The 20,830-nt window shown below is 36.3% G+C and overlaps 2 protein-coding genes across 11 annotated transcripts in view; both read left to right on the top strand.

Annotated features, from left to right (window-relative positions):
* The window catches only part of LOC140160120 (protein Skeletor, isoforms B/C-like), a 39,520-nt gene extending 26,133 nt beyond the window's left edge, over positions 1–13,387 (top strand). Inside the window, exons 10-20 of the mRNA XM_072183400.1 lie at positions 680–851; positions 1,853–1,937; positions 2,736–2,964; positions 4,030–4,143; positions 4,456–4,599; positions 7,184–7,319; positions 9,628–9,741; positions 10,215–10,388; positions 11,625–11,817; positions 12,788–12,815; positions 13,279–13,387. Coding sequence (XP_072039501.1) covers positions 680–851; positions 1,853–1,937; positions 2,736–2,964; positions 4,030–4,143; positions 4,456–4,599; positions 7,184–7,319; positions 9,628–9,741; positions 10,215–10,388; positions 11,625–11,817; position 12,788 — 1,362 coding nt within the window. The 3' untranslated portion in view covers positions 12,789–12,815; positions 13,279–13,387. The remainder of the gene's footprint in view (positions 1–679; positions 852–1,852; positions 1,938–2,735; positions 2,965–4,029; positions 4,144–4,455; positions 4,600–7,183; positions 7,320–9,627; positions 9,742–10,214; positions 10,389–11,624; positions 11,818–12,787; positions 12,816–13,278) is intronic.
* LOC140160065 (uncharacterized) overlaps positions 13,314–20,830 on the top strand; it is an 88,436-nt gene continuing 80,919 nt past the window's right edge. For all 10 annotated transcript variants that reach the window (XM_072183391.1, XM_072183386.1, XM_072183353.1 and 7 more), the window contains exons 1-4: positions 13,314–13,445; positions 15,010–15,064; positions 15,878–15,998; positions 17,158–17,277. In XM_072183391.1, coding sequence (XP_072039492.1) covers positions 15,053–15,064; positions 15,878–15,998; positions 17,158–17,277 — 253 coding nt within the window. In that variant the 5' untranslated portion in view covers positions 13,314–13,445; positions 15,010–15,052. The remainder of the gene's footprint in view (positions 13,446–15,009; positions 15,065–15,877; positions 15,999–17,157; positions 17,278–20,830) is intronic.

Below are 20,830 nucleotides of genomic sequence, written 5' to 3'. Positions count from 1 at the left end.
ACCACAAACATTGTTGGTTTCTTTCCCCACCAGCATACTGTAAACAATGTACAAAATGCATAAAGCTTGCCGATACAGGGTCAGGTCTCAGCTGGATTTAATTTTCAAGTGGGTTAACAGTTTCAGCTGTGAAAAGTCATTTCTAAGATAAAGGTCCGCGGTTGGATAATCCTCAATTTGTCGGTTATTACAAGATGGGTGGGTGTGGGTCTGTGGTTGGCTGTGGGGGATGGGTATATGCACTGGGGTGGGGTGTGGATGTATTACTATTACCAAAGACATTGTACTGAAATACATGTATACCATATTTCTGATCACTTTTTTCTCCTTCTAAGGATATTTTGCATGTCCTTATGTCCTTGGAAGTACATATGTTATACATACCCCAAAAGTGCGTTAAAATACAGATACACATACGTGAGGACCACATGTTCAATATTTACTATACTTCCTATGGGTGTGCCTTTATAAACACCAGGATACATAAATGAGAAATCTACACAATTTACTAGATTGAAAACAGTATGCAAATATAAAATGTGCACAGTAATGTTTGCCAGTGTCTGCGCATAGGTGTGTGGGGTGGGTGGGTGTAAATGACTGTGTGACGAAACAATATGGCTCTGTGATTTCAGTCTAATATAAACAATATTAATAAGTTCCATTTTCTACTTAACAGGCCAACTTTGGTTCAGTCACAGTCCCTGATAATTTTATTGCACCTGGACCACATGACCTTTTAAATCTTGGTTTCACTCCACGAGTTCACAATGTATATGCACGCAATGTTAAGATTATTGATCAGCATACCTTCCTGTTCAGAGATGTGTCCTATGATGGCAACGGACCAAGTAAGTATGGGTTTGGACCTTAACTTTTTCATTAAAGGTCATATAATAAGTGACTCCACAGGAGGACAGGATTCACAAAAATTCCATCAATGGGATCTCCCGGGATGCACATCCATAATAGAAAGTGCCTACACAGCACTCAAATTTGCATCCAGAAAATGATTGCGTAGTGAACATGGTTCTTGTATAAGTGGGTCACAGTGCGTGTGAGTGCAGGGGTGCGATGCTATGCAATAAAGTTTGTTCGGTTTATATGAGGCGGAAATTATTCGGCTTTTGTTACTGCCCACATCAATAAAGTCCCAACCCCCGCTCACGTAAATTCACATAAGCGTGCATCAGTCACACATTAAGCAATGCACAACTAGCCGTAAGCATTGCGCCCAACTGCGTGCATGCCATTCTTTATCAATACACGGTGTTATGAGTCTTTTTTCCGCCTTATATATGCCGAACAAACTTTAGTAGAGTGCTCATGGTGCGAAGCTGTCTGAATGCACAAGATAGATCACATTGAAATACATCCCAGGAATGCATTTTAATGTAGATCCACCTCCTATGTAGAGTTACCCACTATGTACCTGTCAAACACATGTTTTGTGAAAGCAACCAGTGAGTATGGGTTGTATGTTAATAGTAGAAATGCATAGAGTGCTATGTGGACAATTTTAAGTATCTGTCTTGCATTGAATGAAATTCTCTGAGTGAAGGGAAACTGAAAAAACAAAGATGACAGGATCAGAAACTGACATTGCATTCTTTCTGTTCTGTTCTGTTCTCATGGTTCTGATCAAAGTGTTTCTCATTGTAATGGGACTTCAGTACTTGGTAGTACAAGTGTGCTGCTGCCTGAACAGTATTGAATGAAATGACATCTCAATGTTAATTCTTGTTTTTTGAAAAATGCAAGTCTGATCATTTTAATTATCTGAGTGTATATAGGTATGTGAAAATAAAGCAGTGTAGATTAGCATTGAATTGCTTTTGTTTGATTGCAACAGATGCATACTTTTGGGTTGGTGTTGGTAACACTCCAGATGAAAAAGGATGGAAAGCTTATTGGCAAATTGCTAGTGACAACCTTCAGTAAGTAAAGTTGATGTTGTTTTTAAAGTCATTATAAAGTCATGTAATACAAAAATACAAAATTAAATCAAAAATTTACATTTTGTTAACTCGACCTTTCGTCAGATACCATCGGACACCACCAGATGAGTGATTCAAGTCAAATGTACCTTTGCTCTACCAACTGGATAAGTAATTCACACCAAGATATTAAGTCATGTAGTTGATGTCTATACTATTGTAAAGTGTGATATATTCACGGTATTAATTTTTTGAGATTTGAACTCTACAGAACAGTTTTGCAGTTTTTCATATTTGTGTTTACAAGTAGAGTTACACATTAAAGCCTATGAATAACAAATATTTTTGTAGACTTTTAAATCTATGCTTCTTAGACTTAAATTAAACGTGAAAAAGCACAAAAATATATACCTCACGAAAATATGCCTACCATATAGTATTTGTCTCATATGGCTATGGAAATGTCATGTTTAATTAGGTATGGATGCAAGTGATACAGCCTCCTACATGACTTGACATGGCATTGGGCTTTTCCTGTTGAAATCCAAATTTTTCAAACAGGGAATGTAAATTTCAAATGGGGTTACTTGAATGAGGGACTCTGTTTGAAATCTACATCCATGTTTGGAATATTAAGGGCATGTCTTCCACAGGGAGTATGGATTTCAAGTGGAATAGCCTATATTGTTCTATTTGATTTGGTCACATATATTCTTTGTTTCTCATTTGATCTTAATCATCCTGCAGGTGATCAACCAGTGGAATAATACTGTTTTTATTTCTTTTAATTACCTATAGGGTACCAGATGTTGATGAAATAAGCCGCCGCACTGTAGATCCCAGTCCAATACCATATGATGGTATAGGCTGGGATGGGTCTGTGGACATATTTGTGTGGCTACCAGATTGGCTGACTGTGTTTGACATTGGCTATATTAGCCTATGGTGCATCCCATTTAGTCAAAACTTTGGGCATATTGATATTCCAGCTCCTGCTGATCTGAATATTCCACCTTATGTGCAATTGGTGAGGCCAAATTTCAGTAACTTTTTGTCACTCTGTAGAATAAGGGTTCCCAAATTTTGTTTGGTTTAGCCTTCGTGCAAGAGAGTGCAGCAATTGGTGTCTAGATTACCATGAGGGATGCTTTAATATTCTCTCATCTTTTGTTAATCATCTTACACTAAAGATACACCCAAATATCAACAGTTGCCTGTCAGATTTTAATAAAATGTGACAGGCATAACTGTCAAATACTTTTCAGAAATTTTGACAGCGTTCAAATTGTTAGAAATTGTGACATTTTGACAGACTAACTCTTTAAATTGGCAAAATTTGGACAGGCACCGGACTAAAAATACGAATGTTTACAATTGCAGTTTTTCAATGCAGCACTTCATGGAAGGTTAAGGGGGCACACAGGATCACTCAAAGTCAGAAATTTTAAACATTATATTGTATTGTATCTTTAAAAGTAATCATGATAAGTACATAAAAGTATACATTTTTAGAAAGGAAATGACACAAGGAATCCAACTAGCATGGCAGATTTCTGCAAAAATGAGGCGTTTCTGAGAAATGCACCAAAATTGATTTTCCATGCCAATTTTTTTTTGTCCGCCATAACAACTTACCCAAAATATCAAAGTGGATGAAAATTTCATATTTGTGTTCTAAAGACAGGCCTCTAGAAAGTGTTTTCTTAAATTTTTGAAATTTTTCTTCGTTTTAAAAAATAATATGGATCAATAAAGATCAAAATTTGACCTTTTTTTCAATTTTGACCAAAATTTGAGATAATTTAAGGTATATTTTGAAAACGAAGAAAAAATTCAAAAATTTGAGAAAACACTTTCTAGATTTGTGTCTTTCGTATTTCAGTTCTATTTTTACAAACAATATACTTCTAAACTTTCTTAGTTGAAATAAGTTCTGAGGTTGGTCATTGAATTTGTAAAAAAATGTCTCATAGTTTTATTTTTTCTTGATCTTGCATATTGCATGAGTTATATTTTGCTAATATTAATGCTTCATTTTTCAATGTCATAATGAATTACATGGATCAGGATTTGTTTTAATTCATATATGTAGAATGAATTTGGTAATTACAACTGTGAGGTTCTAAAGCGAAATCAATTCCACGTACACTGGAGAATTAATGAAGAAGAAGAAGAGATAGAAGTCATTTTGGAAGGTCGCATCCAGGTGAGAGCAATCACATTTATTTTCTATTGTGTGTGGGTGTGTCTTTCTTTCTTTCTTTCTTTCTTTCTTTCTTTCTTTCTTACTTTCTTTCTTTCTTTCTTTCTTTCTTTCTTTCTTTCTTTCTTTCTTTCTTTCTTTCTTTCTTTCTTCTTTCTTTCTTTCTTTCCTTGCTTTTCCTTTTCCTTTCCTTTTCCTTTTCCTTTCCTTTCCTTTTCCTTTTCCTTTTCTTCCCTTTCCTTCTTCCTTCATTCCTCTTTTTCCTTCTAATTCTTAGATAATGCATAGTAACCTGTATTTCTCTTTGCATTATAGATTGGAGAATACCTAGCCTTTGGCATCAGTGGGTCTGAGACTGAAACCACTATGATTGGCAGTGATGTGGTAGTGGGATTCATTGAACCAATAGTTCAGCAAGGGGGATATGTGACTGATTATTACCTGTCTTCTAGGGAGCAGGTGAGATGATTTCTGTTTTATTACCAATATATCAATCAGAAATAGCTAGCACTAAATCACCACTAGTTATCTTCAAGGCAATTTCCTAGTGATATCGCTAGCCATGACTAAAATGCTGAGCATTTAATAACTAACCATTTTTAAATATAGAGCCTGAATTTATGTTCTTATCCCCAAAGGCGTAGAGTTCCCCATGTTGATGCCTGTATGTGGGTTTCTGACCAAATTAACCTCATATTTGACAATTTTAGCCTAAAAGTGTCAATATTTGCATGCTTCATGCATATTTATTCCATTTTGCACCATATTTCACCAGTTTAGCTTCAAAATATGCTAAAATTTAGAGCACATTTGAACCATCAACTTATTCCAGTCGCCCGCCAAATGGGGCTGCATTCACTATACTTCAAGATTTTTTCCCCAAACCCACCCCCCCCCAATTGTCAAAAAGAAATTACACCACTGCTTATATCCCCTATTTTTGTACACAATTTTGGACCAATTACAGATGTGTCGATTTTTTCTTAGAATACAATGTGACGGGTTGTCAATAAACTAATATTTATTGTATCTAAAGAAGGCAGTAATCAGCTGCCTGTTCATCATGAAGCCCAAAAATAGGCTAATACAGTTGAAATCCATACACCCCCTATGGAAGACATGGCCTTAATATTTCACATAATGGGTATGAATTACAAATGGGGTGACCTGAATGTCTTTCATATGGGGGTGTATGGGTTTAATCTGGAATTACATTTTTTATATTGGAACAGGGAATATAAAATTGTATGTTAAAGTATGGATAGTAAAAATAGTTATAGGTAAATTACAAAGAAGGTAGAGTGACTAGTGAAATTCAATTCTCCTTTCCCTCACAGATTTGGGCTTTCAATATTGAATTAATGTTAGTAAACCAAAAGTGTCAAAACAAATTACAGGGAAAAAAAATTGAACAAGACTCTCATAATAGTATTGTTGAAAGGAGACATTTGGGAGACCAAATTTGTGCGTAGTTTTTGACAGGATTTGCCAATATGATGGGTCAGTAAGCATTTAATGCAGCCCTAAGGCACCAGTTTTGTTACTATTAAATTGTACATTGTGAAAAGACTTGTTTTGTGGTGAAAATATTGAGTGGATGAACTTTGATAAGGTTACCCTGGTTGTGGTATCACCTGATATTAAGTGAGTGATTGTAAGTTGATTGTATGATTTGAGTGTATGGGTGGAATTATTTAATACTTGGGTGGTAAGGGTGGATGATTGCATTGTTTGGTAATTAGTAAGGTTGAAGTCAGTAATTTAAATCTTGGTTCATTTAATTGATTGAATAAAAGCTAATGATTACCGAGTTAATAAAAGGTGAATACAAATCAAATAATATAAAAGGGATAAATTTGAATTAAACTACATATGTCTCAAAATGATCAGAACTGGTACACACCAGAACTTTTTCAAAGACAACCCTGTATCAGTACAAACAAAGTTAATGTCTAATTTTGCAATCTTGTTTTAAAGCACAGGTGAATCTTGAAATGTACCTTAACTTGCCTTGCTTTGCCTAGCTTTAGTGGCCCAGAACGGGGTGTCTCCTCAGAGTGCTTCTTCTCCATTCTGGTCTGCCCAGAGGTAGACTTTTGGTTTCTTGTTTGGGCATAATTTTCTCTAAATCTTTCCGCATCTTGTTGATGGTTGTCATGGTCATCTTGTGACATTGAAGTCATTTATTGAGTGTACAAATCAAGGCAAATATACACAGTCATGTAGTTCACTTAACCATGTTCAAGTTGAAGGCCAAATGAAAATTTTGAAGTCTGGCGCTTCACCAACTGAGCTATAATGGGGTTGCGACACAAATTTGCATGTTTACTTGTTCGTATGTAACTATGTGTATCAATGATTTTCTCAAAACCCTTTACACTTTTGTGGATGGGGCTTTTCATGTTTGCATCTTTCAAAAGCGCTTGATAGTAAGCACATATGCAACTATCGAGTTTTTATGGAACCATGTCAACTGACATATGGATGGGTACTAGTCATTCTGAGACTTTAGATGTAATGTTACCAAGCTGCATGATATAAATCAATTGAAATATTATGAATAAATAAAATAAATGAACTCCAGCCATGATTTACTACCAGTTTTGATAAGACTAAAAAATAACTTCACATTTGTTTCTTGTAGGTGTTCCAAAAACCAAAATGCTGTTTTTCATTTTAATCTATTTCATATGTTTATAAGAGTTATGTAAAATATGCTTCAAATCCTGTATATTTATTGTCAAATCAGTTGCAAATAGGGTAAATATGAAAAATTGAGCTTTTAGGAAAGCTTTAGATTGATTTTTAATATGTACTAATGATCTCATCTCCCTAGTAAACAAGCTCAATGAAAAAAATATTTTAAAACTATCATTGCTTGTAGAATTTTCTCAAATGAAAAAATTAAACGGTGTAAATCATTGGTCCCAAAATTGAAATATTCATTCCTAGAGGAAACAAACTTTTTTGTAGTTTGATAGAATACAGCAAGAAAGCCAACATGTTCTTGTTAATTATCAATTTTATTGTTTGTATGCCATAGTGTGTTACTAGCAATGGGAATAGCAGAGGTGCATGTCCAGATGACAGATTATTTGGTACTGATGATGTAGAGTATGAGTATGCAGCATACTATGAAGGAATAGCTACTATTTCATATACCAGGCCCCTAGACACAGGTGAGAATAAAAGCCAATGCATGTGTTGGAGGGGGAGGTGAAGGAAGCGGAGTACAACAACCCACTTTTGTCAGCCAGAAGGGTTGGGTGGGGGGACACTTACCTTCCTGCACACTTCATAGGTTTGTTGATCAAATGTGACCGTACAACGCGAATGAGCCGTAAATGTCCTCAATTGTATTCTGAGTTACAGTGTAAAATGGGCATGAAGGTCATATTCATAGGTATTTCAATTTGGTGCTACGTGTATCTCATTAAATGAGGTACACGTAGCACCAAATTGAGGTACCTATGAATACGACCTTCATGCCCATTTTACACTGTAACTCAGAATACAATTGAGGACATTTACGGCTCATTCGTACTGTACGGTCACAAATGTTTAATGTATGCAATCTGTTTAGTTGCAATTTTGTAAGAAAATTAATGCTATTCATATAAAGTATCCTCTTACTTTAGAGCTCCTTTTTATTAGTATTAAGGGGGTACTACACCCGGGCCAATTTTGTGCCTATTTTTGCATTTTTCTCAAAAATTATAGCGCTTCGTCGCACCTTGTACACTTCTCTGGTCCGGCCAGCTCTTGAGTACAGCAGCTCAACCTGGCACCCACTCACCAAAACCCAAACTAACCGCCTGGAATCTGTTCAGAGGTTTGCCTGCTGGGTCATATTACAAACTTGGGACCTGGATCATGACAGCCTCCTTTTCCAAACTAACCTCCCCTCTCTTGAGGCCCGTCGCGACTCCTTTACGGTGCTCCATGTGTTCAAAATACTTGCCGGCCTTTTATCTGCTCCTAATGTATTCACACCTCATTCACCTTCCAACTCAAGATGTAACCATTCCCGAGCTCTCTACCTACCTTTCAGCCGCCTCACACTTTGTCAAAGAAGTTCTTCCACCTTGGTCCTATGTTATGGAATGAGCTACCAGAAAATGTTGTCTGTTGTCCCATCTTGTCCTCCGCTTTCAAGGCTGCAGTTAAAGCCCTCCAATAGTTGTCTTTTTTATAAAATTGTGGGATAGGCTTTTACGACGGGAATTCATAACAATTAGTGGGTTTTTAGCGGGTTCGCCGTCGGACCAGTTTAGAACTGTCTAACTGTTCTAAACTTGTCCGACGGCGAACCCGCTAAAAACCCACTAATTGTCTTTTTTATCTTGTTTTTGCTTCTCAGTTAATTTTTGTTCGCTTTGTATGTAGGGCTTCCCTTTAATTTAGTGCTCTTTGAGCACTATTGGGTATTGCCTGTGCTTTTTGCCAAATGTAATAAATAAAAAAATAAAATAAAATAAAGTAAGATACGTATATTATAGGGGCAAGGACTACAACAACTGCACTGAAAATTCAGCAACTCAAGGCAAGTAGATATTGATTTATTGATCAAATATTGGTTTCCCTCATTTTTGACTGTAACTCCACAACTGTTGTCTGTGCTGAAATAAAATTTCCAGTGTAGTACAAATGTAGTTGTTGTCCTTGCCCCTATAATACACATATCTTATTTGTCACCATTGCAATTCGCTATAATTTTTGAGAAAAATGCAAAAATAGGCACAAAATTGGGCAAGGGTGTCGCACCCCCTTAAATGACTAGATACTACACTGGGGCAGTATCCTCTATTCCTCTATTATCAGGTTCTCATGGGAGACCAGTATTGTATTACTGAATTGAGTTTACCCTGAATAAATAAAGTTTTACTACTACTAAGTCTATTTAACAGCAGTTGCTGTGTTTTTCCTTGATCTTATTGAAACTGTATATTATTTTTTTCAAGTGTTTTAATTATCATTATATTTTAATATTAATAAGCCAATTGTAATTTGTCAGGCTGCAATTTGTATGTAATTAAATATGCTATACTTCTATACATGCAATCAAAAGTGGTACATATGTAGCGTGCAATGCGGATGAAGTGACTGCATGCTATACTGCCTTTATATTAATCACCGGTGTGTCACACATGGACACTACTATATCAAGGAAGCCAATGAAGTGGCAGTTGAATAGAGTGCCGATTGAAGCTCTAGCGACATAAACCTGGCGATGTAAATTAAAAAAATAATAGTCTTGTTTTGTGGTAGGTGGGGGCTATTGTATCATGTTTGAGCTTACTTACTGTCATCATTAGACCTATCTGATTGGATGACTCACAGATTTGGCCTATTTGCTGCACCCAATACATGCTATTAAATATCTATAAAAGTGATTTGAGATTTATGCATTAATAAATACAAACAAACAAACAAAAAGGTAAAAAGGTTTAGATTGTGATTGTTCAAAATTGTATTCCTTTATACCAGGTGACATTTATGGTGATAAGGTGATACCTACTGATAGAGATGTGTATATAGCATGGGCTATAGGACCAATTGATGAGGAAGGGAGAGTCTTAAAACATCATAGTGTCCCAACAGGTTAGTGATTCAATCATATAAAGCAAATTTTTGTAAAACTTCCATGGTCTGTGTTGTGCGTCGAGCGTACATGACCATGAACGCAGAAGTGATAAACAGTCATGCTGATTGGCTGATCAATGGTCTTGATAAAAAGATGGTTGGCACATTGGTCATCGGCGTGTAGAATGGGAGCAGACCTCAACTATTCTATATGATCACTGATCACCAACACGTACCTGGACCACAGAAGTATTAAACAATTTACTTTAGTTGTTGGAATTCATAAAAGCTGGCTGATTTTAGTCTTGAACTGAAGTAGGAGCTCCTTTAAAAGCATCATGTGGGGCACCTGTCAGTCCAACATGCGCTTGTCTCAATCAGGGGCAAATCATGTCAGATATGGTAAAACATGATCCGTACAAAATACTAATTATAGTCATGCATTCATGACACTTGATTAATATCTTTCCCATTCTTACAATTTCACTCAGGAAATCATCGCATAAATTTTGGACGTGGGGGTTCTAGATGTGAAATTCTAGAAGGAGGTCCTGGGCAGCCTATGCCACCATGGCCACAGCTACTCATTTTTGCAGATACACCAACTACATTTAGGGCAACTATAGGACAGTCTGGAGGAAGGAGAGGCTATGAGGGGATTATAGGTAGGTGTTGATAGGTAAATAAGTAAATATAAGGATTTATAACATGCTACCTATATCTGCCAACAATTGGATCTGAAGACGCTGCTGTGAAGTATCATTACACTCTTGCCCTAAGAACAAGAGTTGTCCGTATGGAGCTTATTGGTTTCATCAAAGTGTGTGGCATGCACAGCAAGGAGAATCTAAGCTTTATGATGACAAGTAATATTGTAAATCATGTGAAGGAAAGAATAGCGGCTGCAAGCTAGCATATGTTAGTCCATAAAGTTGCAGCAATGATAGCATGCAACTTATATCTGCCAACAAATGGATCTCAAGATGCTGTTGTGAAGTGTCATGTAGCTATAGCATAACAAGGAGAATCTAAGCTTTATGATGACCAGTAATATTGTAAATCGCTTGAAGATATGAACAGCTGCTGCTAGCATGTTAGTGTCTTTATGTTGCAGCAATGAAATACTATTTGCAATGTTCAATTTATCACAAAGCAATTAATAAAGAGAATCAATGCGATATCACCCAACCGGCTACAGTTATACACCTGCAGTGTTTTTTACTCTCTGCAAGTCAGTGACACTGGTGTGCATTTTTTGGGCCCAGCTTGAAATTATGAGTGTTTGCTAAAAGGGCTAGCATACACACACAATGGTGTATTCCTGTTGAAATTGATCCATACTCCGCCTATGAAGATGTGCGCTTAATCTCACATACAGGGAGTGTGAATTTCAAATGGGGTTACCTAAATGAGTGACCCATTTGAAATTTACAATCTCTGTGTGGAAGATTATGGTCATGAATTTCATAGAGGGTGTATGTATTTCAATTGGAATAGCCCAATAGTGCCTTAATGTGTTGATGTAATTCACCAGATATTCTATCGTAAAACTTGTCTCTAATGCTATGCAGGACATCATTGTATAGATGAGTTGACTTCTGACGTCAATGCCTGGCAGTATGCGCACGAATCATCATAATTTCCATTGTTTTTTTGCCTGGCAGTATGCGCGCGCATCATATTTTGTTCAGGGCTCGTGTTTTTAAAACTCCCGCCACATCACAACAAGACTATTGAACAGTGTAGTGGTTGCATAGGGTTCACTCAGGCATAAAGATATACCGGTCCCTTGCCTTTGTTGATAAACATTGAGGTCAACTCATCTATAAGTAAAGAATGATGCTTAAAGTCTCTCCTTTCATATTATCAGTATCATAAATGTATACTTGCTTTCTTATCAGGTCAACCTGGCTGGGGAATAGCATGGTACATTAACGGTTTACTCATCCCAGTTATCACTGTCAAAAGGGGAGTGACATATAGGTTTGAAGTGTTTGGCGGTGACGATGACCAGCTATCTGCTTCATACCATCCGTTTTATATCACTAACGATAATCGTGGTGGTTTAGTCAAGCTACCATACAGGAGAGACTGGTCAGTTAAAACGAAAAAAAATATGGGAAGTTGAACTACTTTTTTTATATTCTGCATAATATTTTTTGATTAGTACACTCTACCAGGCTGGAGTTTCATTTTCAAATACCTGTAATACGGTGAGTAGATCCAACTGATAGTGGAATTGTGATTTGTTTTGGCCTGTTATGCCAATTTCTGATGTGAGTAGCAAACAATCAGCAGCAATCATAAGCTATCATAATAATGTAATTTTTATATGTGTAATATTTTGCACTTTACAGATTTTGAACTGATTTGCTTGTTTTTAAATTTGAGATTTTAAGTTTTCTTACATAGACCTCTACAATAAAGAACACATTCGGACATTTTTATATTTGTGGTACTTGCAATGAGCCAAAAAAGTGTAAAAAACAATGTTCAGCAAAAATGTCCACTTTTTCAGTGAGTGTGTCTCCTAAGCCTCAAGCGTCGCCCGATACTCTAGGATCAATGAGATACTATTGTTGAGGTATAAAATTGAAGACAGATAAAAAGACTAGTGTGCGTCTGACGTCACTGTATATCAAATGCTGTATGATCCTTGATTGGTTAATAGCGTGTAAAAGGAAGATCTATTAATCTAGTGCCAATCGGAGAAAAGGAAGAACAGAAAATGGCGAAAAATTACGTACTTTTACAAGGCAAAAAGCAACTTTTCTAGCCATTGTTGACATGGTGCCTTCGCAAAATAAAGTTTAGTGCTATAAAGACCTAACTTTTGAGATGGTATGTATGTTCGAAAGTGCAAAATTAACTATAAGGCGCCCAGTTTTACCGCTGCGTTCAGCAACTCATATCACAACACTTGTAAACAAACTGTGCTCGACCGTTGATTAACAGATGACGTCAGACGCAAATTGGTCTTTTTATCTCTGTCTTCCATTATAGGTGTTATACATCTTACTTAGTTCCTAACCTAAACATTTTTAATAATGTCATTCTATTCCAGAACATTGAAATCTATGCTGGTCCTGTGGGTAAGTTTGTCAAATTCCCAAATTAATCACATGCTATTTCGCATCTACATGGAATGATCTTGACCACTATTTAGCAGCTGTAAAGGTTTATATTGATAATTCCTACTTTTAATCATTTGATCAATAATGTCCATTTGAATGTCAAAGAATACTAAATGGGTTAGAAAAAAATTGGTGTGATATATTTCAAGTTTCTACTTCAAGTTTCTACTTGTACCAAAACCTCCATATTGATGAAAATATAGGGATTGAAACATTAATTCTTCACAAATGTTTGTTCATAAATGTTTGTGGACAAGTGCAAGAATTTTTAGGAGAAAACTCCTTTTAAATAGCTGAAGCTACATTATGTATGTTGAACATCTTTTAGTGTCTACAATGTAGATCATTTTGATACAAGTAAATTGTAGGCATAAAACATGCTCAATATTAATTGTTAAAATGGTAATTATTATTTCAATAGACGGTCCATTGTGTGAGTGGAGAAGTGTTGCACCCAGATCACCTGATGACTTTGATAGTTTCCATGACTACAGAGATAGTACCTTAGAAGAAGAATGTGTACCAGGACTCCCAGGAATTCTTGAGTGGACCCCTGATGCTGACACTCCAGATACTGTCTATTATCAGGTAGGATCATAGATAAAGAGATAGATATCACATCAACAGGCAGAGTACATGTACTTTGTGTGCAATGGGGATATTCATGAGGGCCAGTTCTATCACCTGAGTCTATCAACTTGCGCACAGCTGTACATCTTTTAGTTTATTGATTGTGTCTCCAATGATGGGTTGAACCCAAAGTTCCTCCATAATTGTCTTTTCTTGACATCAAAAGGCACAGTGTATGAGATCTTTTAACATGGACAGGATGTATCAACAGCCATTAATCAAGTCATTGGAAGGTTTGTATTCTAGATTTCTGACATTCCTTCCAGATGTGACTGTTGGTTTTACTTTGATAAAGTTTACTTGAAGTTTGTCCAGGGAACATTTAAAACAACAAATATGCAACCAAAATATTACAATGAGCATTGCATTGCAATGAATACTTAAATCTCTTTTTAAAGGGAAAACTGATACTTAACTATAATATTTGTATACTTCTTAAAATTTCTATAACTGCAATGGATATGTTTAAAATAGTAGTACATGTATTTGCAATGAATTATTATTGAGGGGGGTAATAGAGCTACATGATCTAATGTTCAGATATCGAAAAGATTGGTATAGCTATATATTTTACCCTCATGCAAATTAATTGCTAAGTTTTAGGTAAAAAGAAGCTATATTTTGCTATGCAAAAAATCCGTATAGAGGTTGTAATATGGGTGGATGTGAAGAAATTCCAAGCAAAAGGCCATTAATTCCGTGTAGGAAAAAAGACACTAGAGTTTCTCTATTTTTGAGAAACTATAGAAAGCTATCGTATGACGTGTTTCGATTAATGGTGATCAAGACTTAGTTGATCTTTTTATTAATCTCATCAGCTACATTTGGCTCAGCTTAAGTTTAAGATCACCTAGTATTTTAGTACATTTGTCCACAGTAAAAACATGGATCTACATAGCTAATTAACTTAGGTCTAAAGTGCCTAACTTTATGACATTGGCAATTTGGTCCATTTTTAGTGACAGAGTTTTTTTTCTAAAAATGGAAAATGCAATGTCTATTATGGCATTTTGTAGGCCTATGCTAACATTTAGTGACAGAAATTATATTCTACTATGAAAATTAAGCATGAGTGGTTTTGATTTCATTAAAATGTATGTCTTTTCTTTATTAGAAAAGAGTGACCTATTAGTAGGCCTAATCATGATAATGAAAATCTAGTTGGGTACAATAGGTATAAAGTTTGTATTTGGTATAAAACTGAGGAGTAGGCACTATTATATAAGTGCCTTCATAGTGAATCAATAAGTAGACCTATATGGTATATGCTATTTTTAGTCCATTTAATGAAATCCATATATGTTGCATTGCTTAGGCGCAATTTATATAATGGAGTCATTACTGGTCTCAGTGAAAAAGCATAATGTTTAAAAAGGTCTCAATAAAGAAATCACAGGCAGTTTAACCAAAAATAGTGTCATGAATTGTCATAACACACGCTTAAGTTAGTGATGATTATTTAACAAGAAAGAGGTTATTTCTTTTAGTGTTTGATAACATTTTTAATATATCTTTTCCACAGTGTTACACTCATAGGTTCTTAGGATGGAAGATTCAAGTAGTGGATGACATTCCCGGTGAGTATTGCAATCTGATCCAATTAAGGTGGCAAATAGGAAATTGAGATACAGGCAAAAATAGGAGTAAAATACATCCATCAGAAAATTGACATCATACAGCACCCAAGTATGTGTGAATAATAATGACATCAGGAATAGCATGCTTGGATACCAGGATGAAGGTCTAGTTGGATCAGATGTCTCACATTAAGAAATAGTTAAGGTTGGATGTCTTATTTCTTATGTAAAATGTAAATGCAGCATACACAGTACAAATGACTGTATTTGGATGTGCTGCAAACATGGCTATCATTTTAGCCATTTGGTATTTCAGTTACCCCTTTATCAAGGCTAAATTTGGTATATGGACGGGTTGTTTTTTTCTGAAAAGTAGCCCAATTTTGCCTAACTGTATCCATAATTTTCAAGATTTGCCAACAATTTTGGGAAAAGTTGTAAAAACTTTTGAGTTTTGGTATAATGACGGATCCAAAATTGGTATATATATGGGTCCACTTTCAAATTCTCAGCAGCACATCGCTACCCAAACCAAACTTGAGTATATGGGTTATGTATCATCTCTGCAGACCATCTGGGATTACTAGTGACACCTTCAGTGTAAACAGAGTCTGATGAGATAAAGGAGGTGATATGGAAGAGCAGGTGTTGATTTTGCCACTTATTTATTGGCAATTAAGATTTGTAAAAGGCAATAGACAAGTTCACTAGTTCTTGAATATTAATTTGTATGAATAAAAATCAATATTATCTTCTACAAGTTTGTGATACTCATCAAGCACAAAGTAAACAAAAATTTTTGCTTTGAAACAGATTGTGAAAGTGATGAGTTTGAATGTCTGGAATCGGTTGGTGAACGTTGTCTGGATGGCGCTAAATGGTGTGATGGAGTACGTGGATTGTGTGGGGCAAGATGATGAGCTAAGCTGTCCACGTAAGTCAAAATGAATGATTAGTGAATTTAATAATACTGATTAAAAATATAATACTTTTGTAAATCAAGACAACACTATGCAGCCTGCCTCAAGACATCTAATTATTCACCATAGTAGTGATGATGTAACAGGATTAACTACCAATATAGGTTAAAATAATTGTTAAATATATCACACTGCAATTTAATCAGAATTGAGCATTGTATAATTATGTTCTGCTGTACAGGGTCATATCAGCATATTGAGGCATTTCTTTTGAAATTGCTTACCAGACATGAACTTGTTAGAAAAAACATGAAATCCAAGGACTTTTGAGAATATTTACATATGACTTGATGTTCAACCAATTTAATTTGACCCCTAGTTCAATATACTTGAGTTGCAGCTTTATGTGATTTACAGGTGGATTGTCTCTGGGGTTGGGCTATTCCATTGAAAATCCACACTTCCTGTGCAAGATTTCACTGTCATCTCAATTCCAGTTGCACTTTATGTTAAATACAGCTTGGCATTTGTGCTAGTTTTGTGTTGTGTTAAATTCCAGTTGAAAATGGTTGAAACTTAAATAAAATCCAGTTCAATAATCCACAAATTGGCTTTACATTTTTGTTTTGAATGCCAAAATTTTCCATGCTATAAAAATAGTTGGATCTGGATTAATGTATACAGTTGAATTTGCCTGGAATTCCAAAATCTGCCCCAGTGGGCATATGGTTTTTAAATGGAACAGCCAATTGCATGATTGCACTCATTTTATGTGTGAACAGAAGCAGGGAAAATTGTATTATATTTGTGCATTGGGTGTTTGTGAACTTGCAAGATCCGGGGTGATCATTCTTTATCAGCAATTTTGTTTTTTAGTTCTTTCTTTTTTCTTGTACTCTGTTTAGGGTCAAAACGATCCTGCTTTGCAGAAAATAAGTATAAACTAATCATGCATATAGTATATATAAGTGAGGGCAGAAGTATGATATCTGAATAATATGATGGTTATTCCCAGACAGGGTTTTTCAGACAGTTTGTATTTGAAAAATAATATAAGAGAGAAAAAAATGAAATAGAAAAAAAATGGAATGAAATAAATTGAAATGAAATGAAATTGAATTAAATTAAGTAGCAAAATAATCTCTAAAAATGAGTTTTTCCTTCTTTCTGTAGCCTGTGGTACTGAACAGTATGAATGTCAGGAAATTGAAGAGTTTCGTTGCATCCACAATTCTAAAATCTGTGACGGTAAAAATGATTGCAAGACTGGAGAAGATGAAGCCATGAATTGTGGTAGGTTAAATGACTTCAAAAAGACTGTAACCAATATAACCTCTATACTTAAATCAGCAGACAAGCCCGGCCCACAACTCAACACATAAGTTGGTAACCATGAGAGTTACAAATCTTTTGAAGATCCCCTTTGCAATGATTTTTCATCAAATTTACCCCCTTTTTCATGCAAAATTGAGGACAAAATTTGGTCAAAAACAAGCCCTTTTTTGTGGTTTTAATTGACTTGAATTACAAACAAGCTTTTCAATGACACTAAATATTGATATAGAATTACCGGATTTTCCGAAGTAGGGCCTACCCCTTTTTTCCAAATTTCACGGACAGTGCAAATTAAATACCCCCCTATTTTGCTGATTTCACAGTCAAATTTTGCGGACAGCGCAAATTAAATACTCCCATTTTTGCTTATTTTTCGTCCTCGCTACTGGTAAAAAATTGCCCCTTTTCTAACTCTCATGGTTACCAACTTTTAAGTTGAGTTGGGGGGCAGACATGCTGGATTATTCCCACTTGGTCCAATCCCATTTGGTCCAATCCCACTTGGTCCAATCCCATTTGGTCCAATCCCATTTGGTCCAATCCCACTTGGTCCATTCCCACTTGGTCCAGTTCCCACTTGGTCCAATCCCATTTGGTCTAATCCCACTTGGTCCAATCTCACTAGGGCCATGTCCCACTTGGTCCATGTCCCACTAGGGCCATGTCCCACTTGGTCCATGTCCGACTTAGTCCATGTCCCGCTAGGTCCATGTCCCACTAGGGCTATGTCCCACTAGGGCCATGTCCCACTAGGGCCATGTCCCACTAGGTCCATGTCCCACTAGGTCCATGTCCCACTAGGGCCATGTCCCACTAGGTCCATGTCCCACTAGGGCCATGTCCCACTTGGTCCATGTCCCACTTGGTCCATGTCCCACTTAGGCCATGTCTCACTAGGGCCATGTCCCACTTAGGCCATGTCCCACTAGGGCCATGTCCCACTTAGGCCATGTCCCACTTAGGCCATGTCCTACTTAGGCCATGTCCCACTTAGGCCATATCCCATTTGGACCAGTAGATAGGCCTAGATGTACACAAAAAGATGAAAAGGTTTAGAAGAACAGAAAGGAAAAAAATGAGATGATGTAGAAGGAGGAGAATAAGGTGGATGAAAGGGGAGAAGAATAGACAGAGGAAGGAAAAGAGAAGGAATCAGTAGGACGAATGAAGGAGACAGCGGCGTAGCTGGGATTTTTTCCAGGGGGGCAAGTCTGTATGGGCGGGGCCCAAATCCACCAATTTTCCTGCACTTGGGGGAAAGGGGCGCGGGGCCCAAATAGACAAATTTTGCCAGGCTTATTGATAATAATCGTATGATATTGCATATATCGTATGGATTCCCCATCTCTCTGCCCCTCCTCTCCCTCTCTCTTCTCTTTTTTCCTCTTTCTCCCTCCTTTTTCCTCTTTTTCCTTGCACTAGGGGCGGGGCCCAAATCGGCAATTTTGCCAGGGGGGCAGTGCCCCCCCTGCCCCCGGCAGCTACGCCACTGGAAGGAGATGGAGATTGAAGGAGAAGAAATGACTGTTTGTCAACATAATGCCGAAGACTAAGAACTGAAATGACCCATAAATGATGATCTTGGCTTGTATAATAATTTTGTGCATAATCATGCGAAAGTGACATTTTATCATAGGCCTATGTAATTTGCATGGCTCGCGTTATATTATCTACACCATTTAACATGTTTAAGGTTTGCAAATTGTGCAAATGCACATCGCCACACACCAATTTTGCAATTAAAATGAGAGTATCTTCTTTTTTTTTTTTTTTTTTTTTTTTTGAAAATGACCCAAAAAATCACCAAAATTTGTAAATGATTTGCAATTTGAGAAAATACAAAGAAAACATTTTGTTCCTGAAATTGCTGAAATTTGGGTCAGCATTCATTTGTACAGGAAAATATTTTTTCCCAATTTGTTCAAACTCTGGGTCGGTCGAGCCCGTAGAACAGGGTTTTCTTTTTTCGTTTCCTAAAAACAACAACAAAATTGCTCCTTTCAGACTCAAATCAAAATGGGTACCATTAGACTCTGAAAACCAAAAATTAAATTTGCCGTCTAAGATTCACATGGCCACAACCAAATCTTGCAAGAAAAGAAAGAAATGCTCTTCACAATAAACTCTATATAACATCCACGATATACAGGGTGTCCCAAAAAAAAGAGGCCCCTCATTGCACCCTCTTTTTCTCCTATTTCTGAAAAGTTGATCAAATATATTTTGGAATGTAAAGAAACCTTGAATTGTTAGCTTTAATAAACCAAAACATTTATATCAATCGGTTCACAACTTTTGAAGATATGCTCTTTTAAAGAAATGTACCCGTTTTTCACTCTGTCCACGGAGAAGGTTTGGCTACTTGAAAGATTGAAAAGGAGTACACATACCATGCATGAATATCAAACATTCCTCAATGAAAACTTTATAAAATAACTTTATTTATGGAATGGGCTTTACCGGTGGGTTCATGGGCAATGGATTTTGTTTTAAATAATGTCATTAATTGGTGGGTAAAATGGATGCCAAAAGGGACTTCTTTTGCTTTACTTGCAATTACTTTGTTTTTTCTTGGTTAATTTGCCTTTCTGTTCTATTATGTTTCTTACTTTCTTACTTTGTTGTTTCTTGCTTTCTTTTTTTATTTACAACATAAGTCATTTCTCTTTTTAGGATAAAATGTAGCCTGAAACAAAAGGCTGTTTGGTTTGTCTTTGGTTCTTCTGAAGTGAGTTTACTGTGCTACTCTGCCCTGTACCTGGTTGCTTCCTTGGCGAATACAGGTTTCAGCCTTGGTCCTCATTGCATCAATTGCATTGCGTACCATCCTTGTGCGCCGGATACTTGCAAATGCATGCATTTAGTAATACGTTTGCGAAGATCTTGGATTTTGCCACAAAGGAAAAAAATCAAGTGGTGTGAGGTCTGATGATCGTGTAGACCACTCCACAGTATGGGCTAGTATGAGCCATCCCAACCACTCTGTTTGCTATCCGTGGACAGAGTGAAAAACATGTACTTTTATTCAAAAGGCCATATCTTCAAAAGTTGTGAGCCGATTGAAATAATTGTTTTGGTTTATTAAAGCTAACGATTAAAGGTTTCTTTACATACCAAAATATATTTAATCAACTTTTCAGAAATAGGAGAAAAAGAGGGCGCAATGAGGGGCCTCTTTTTTTTGGGACACCCTGTACATGTAGTCATCAAAAACCAAAAACAAACTAGAGGCATTTGCATCATGTCAAACAGATACACAGAAAAGTTGAACAGCTTTGAACCACATCACTATGAAAAAATACCATACGATAAAATGCATGATAAAGCTCAACATGTACAAAACACACTCGTAGATATGTTCAACTCCAAATATATCAACGAAGATGGAGCCTACATGCGACTTTCTTGGCCCATTTAACTCTTATATTAGAACTGATATTAGAACAAACTGCATTTACCAGAAGTCCATAAACCACCTCCAGATAACTTACTCTTCTATCATGTCTATGCA

The sequence above is a fragment of the Amphiura filiformis genome, chromosome 1 (genome assembly GCF_039555335.1).
Source record: "Amphiura filiformis chromosome 1, Afil_fr2py, whole genome shotgun sequence".
Classification (NCBI taxonomy): Eukaryota; Metazoa; Echinodermata; class Ophiuroidea; order Amphilepidida; family Amphiuridae; genus Amphiura; species Amphiura filiformis.
The sequence above is the reverse complement of the archived record's forward strand: the minus strand, read 5'-3'. Positions and strand labels throughout refer to the sequence as shown.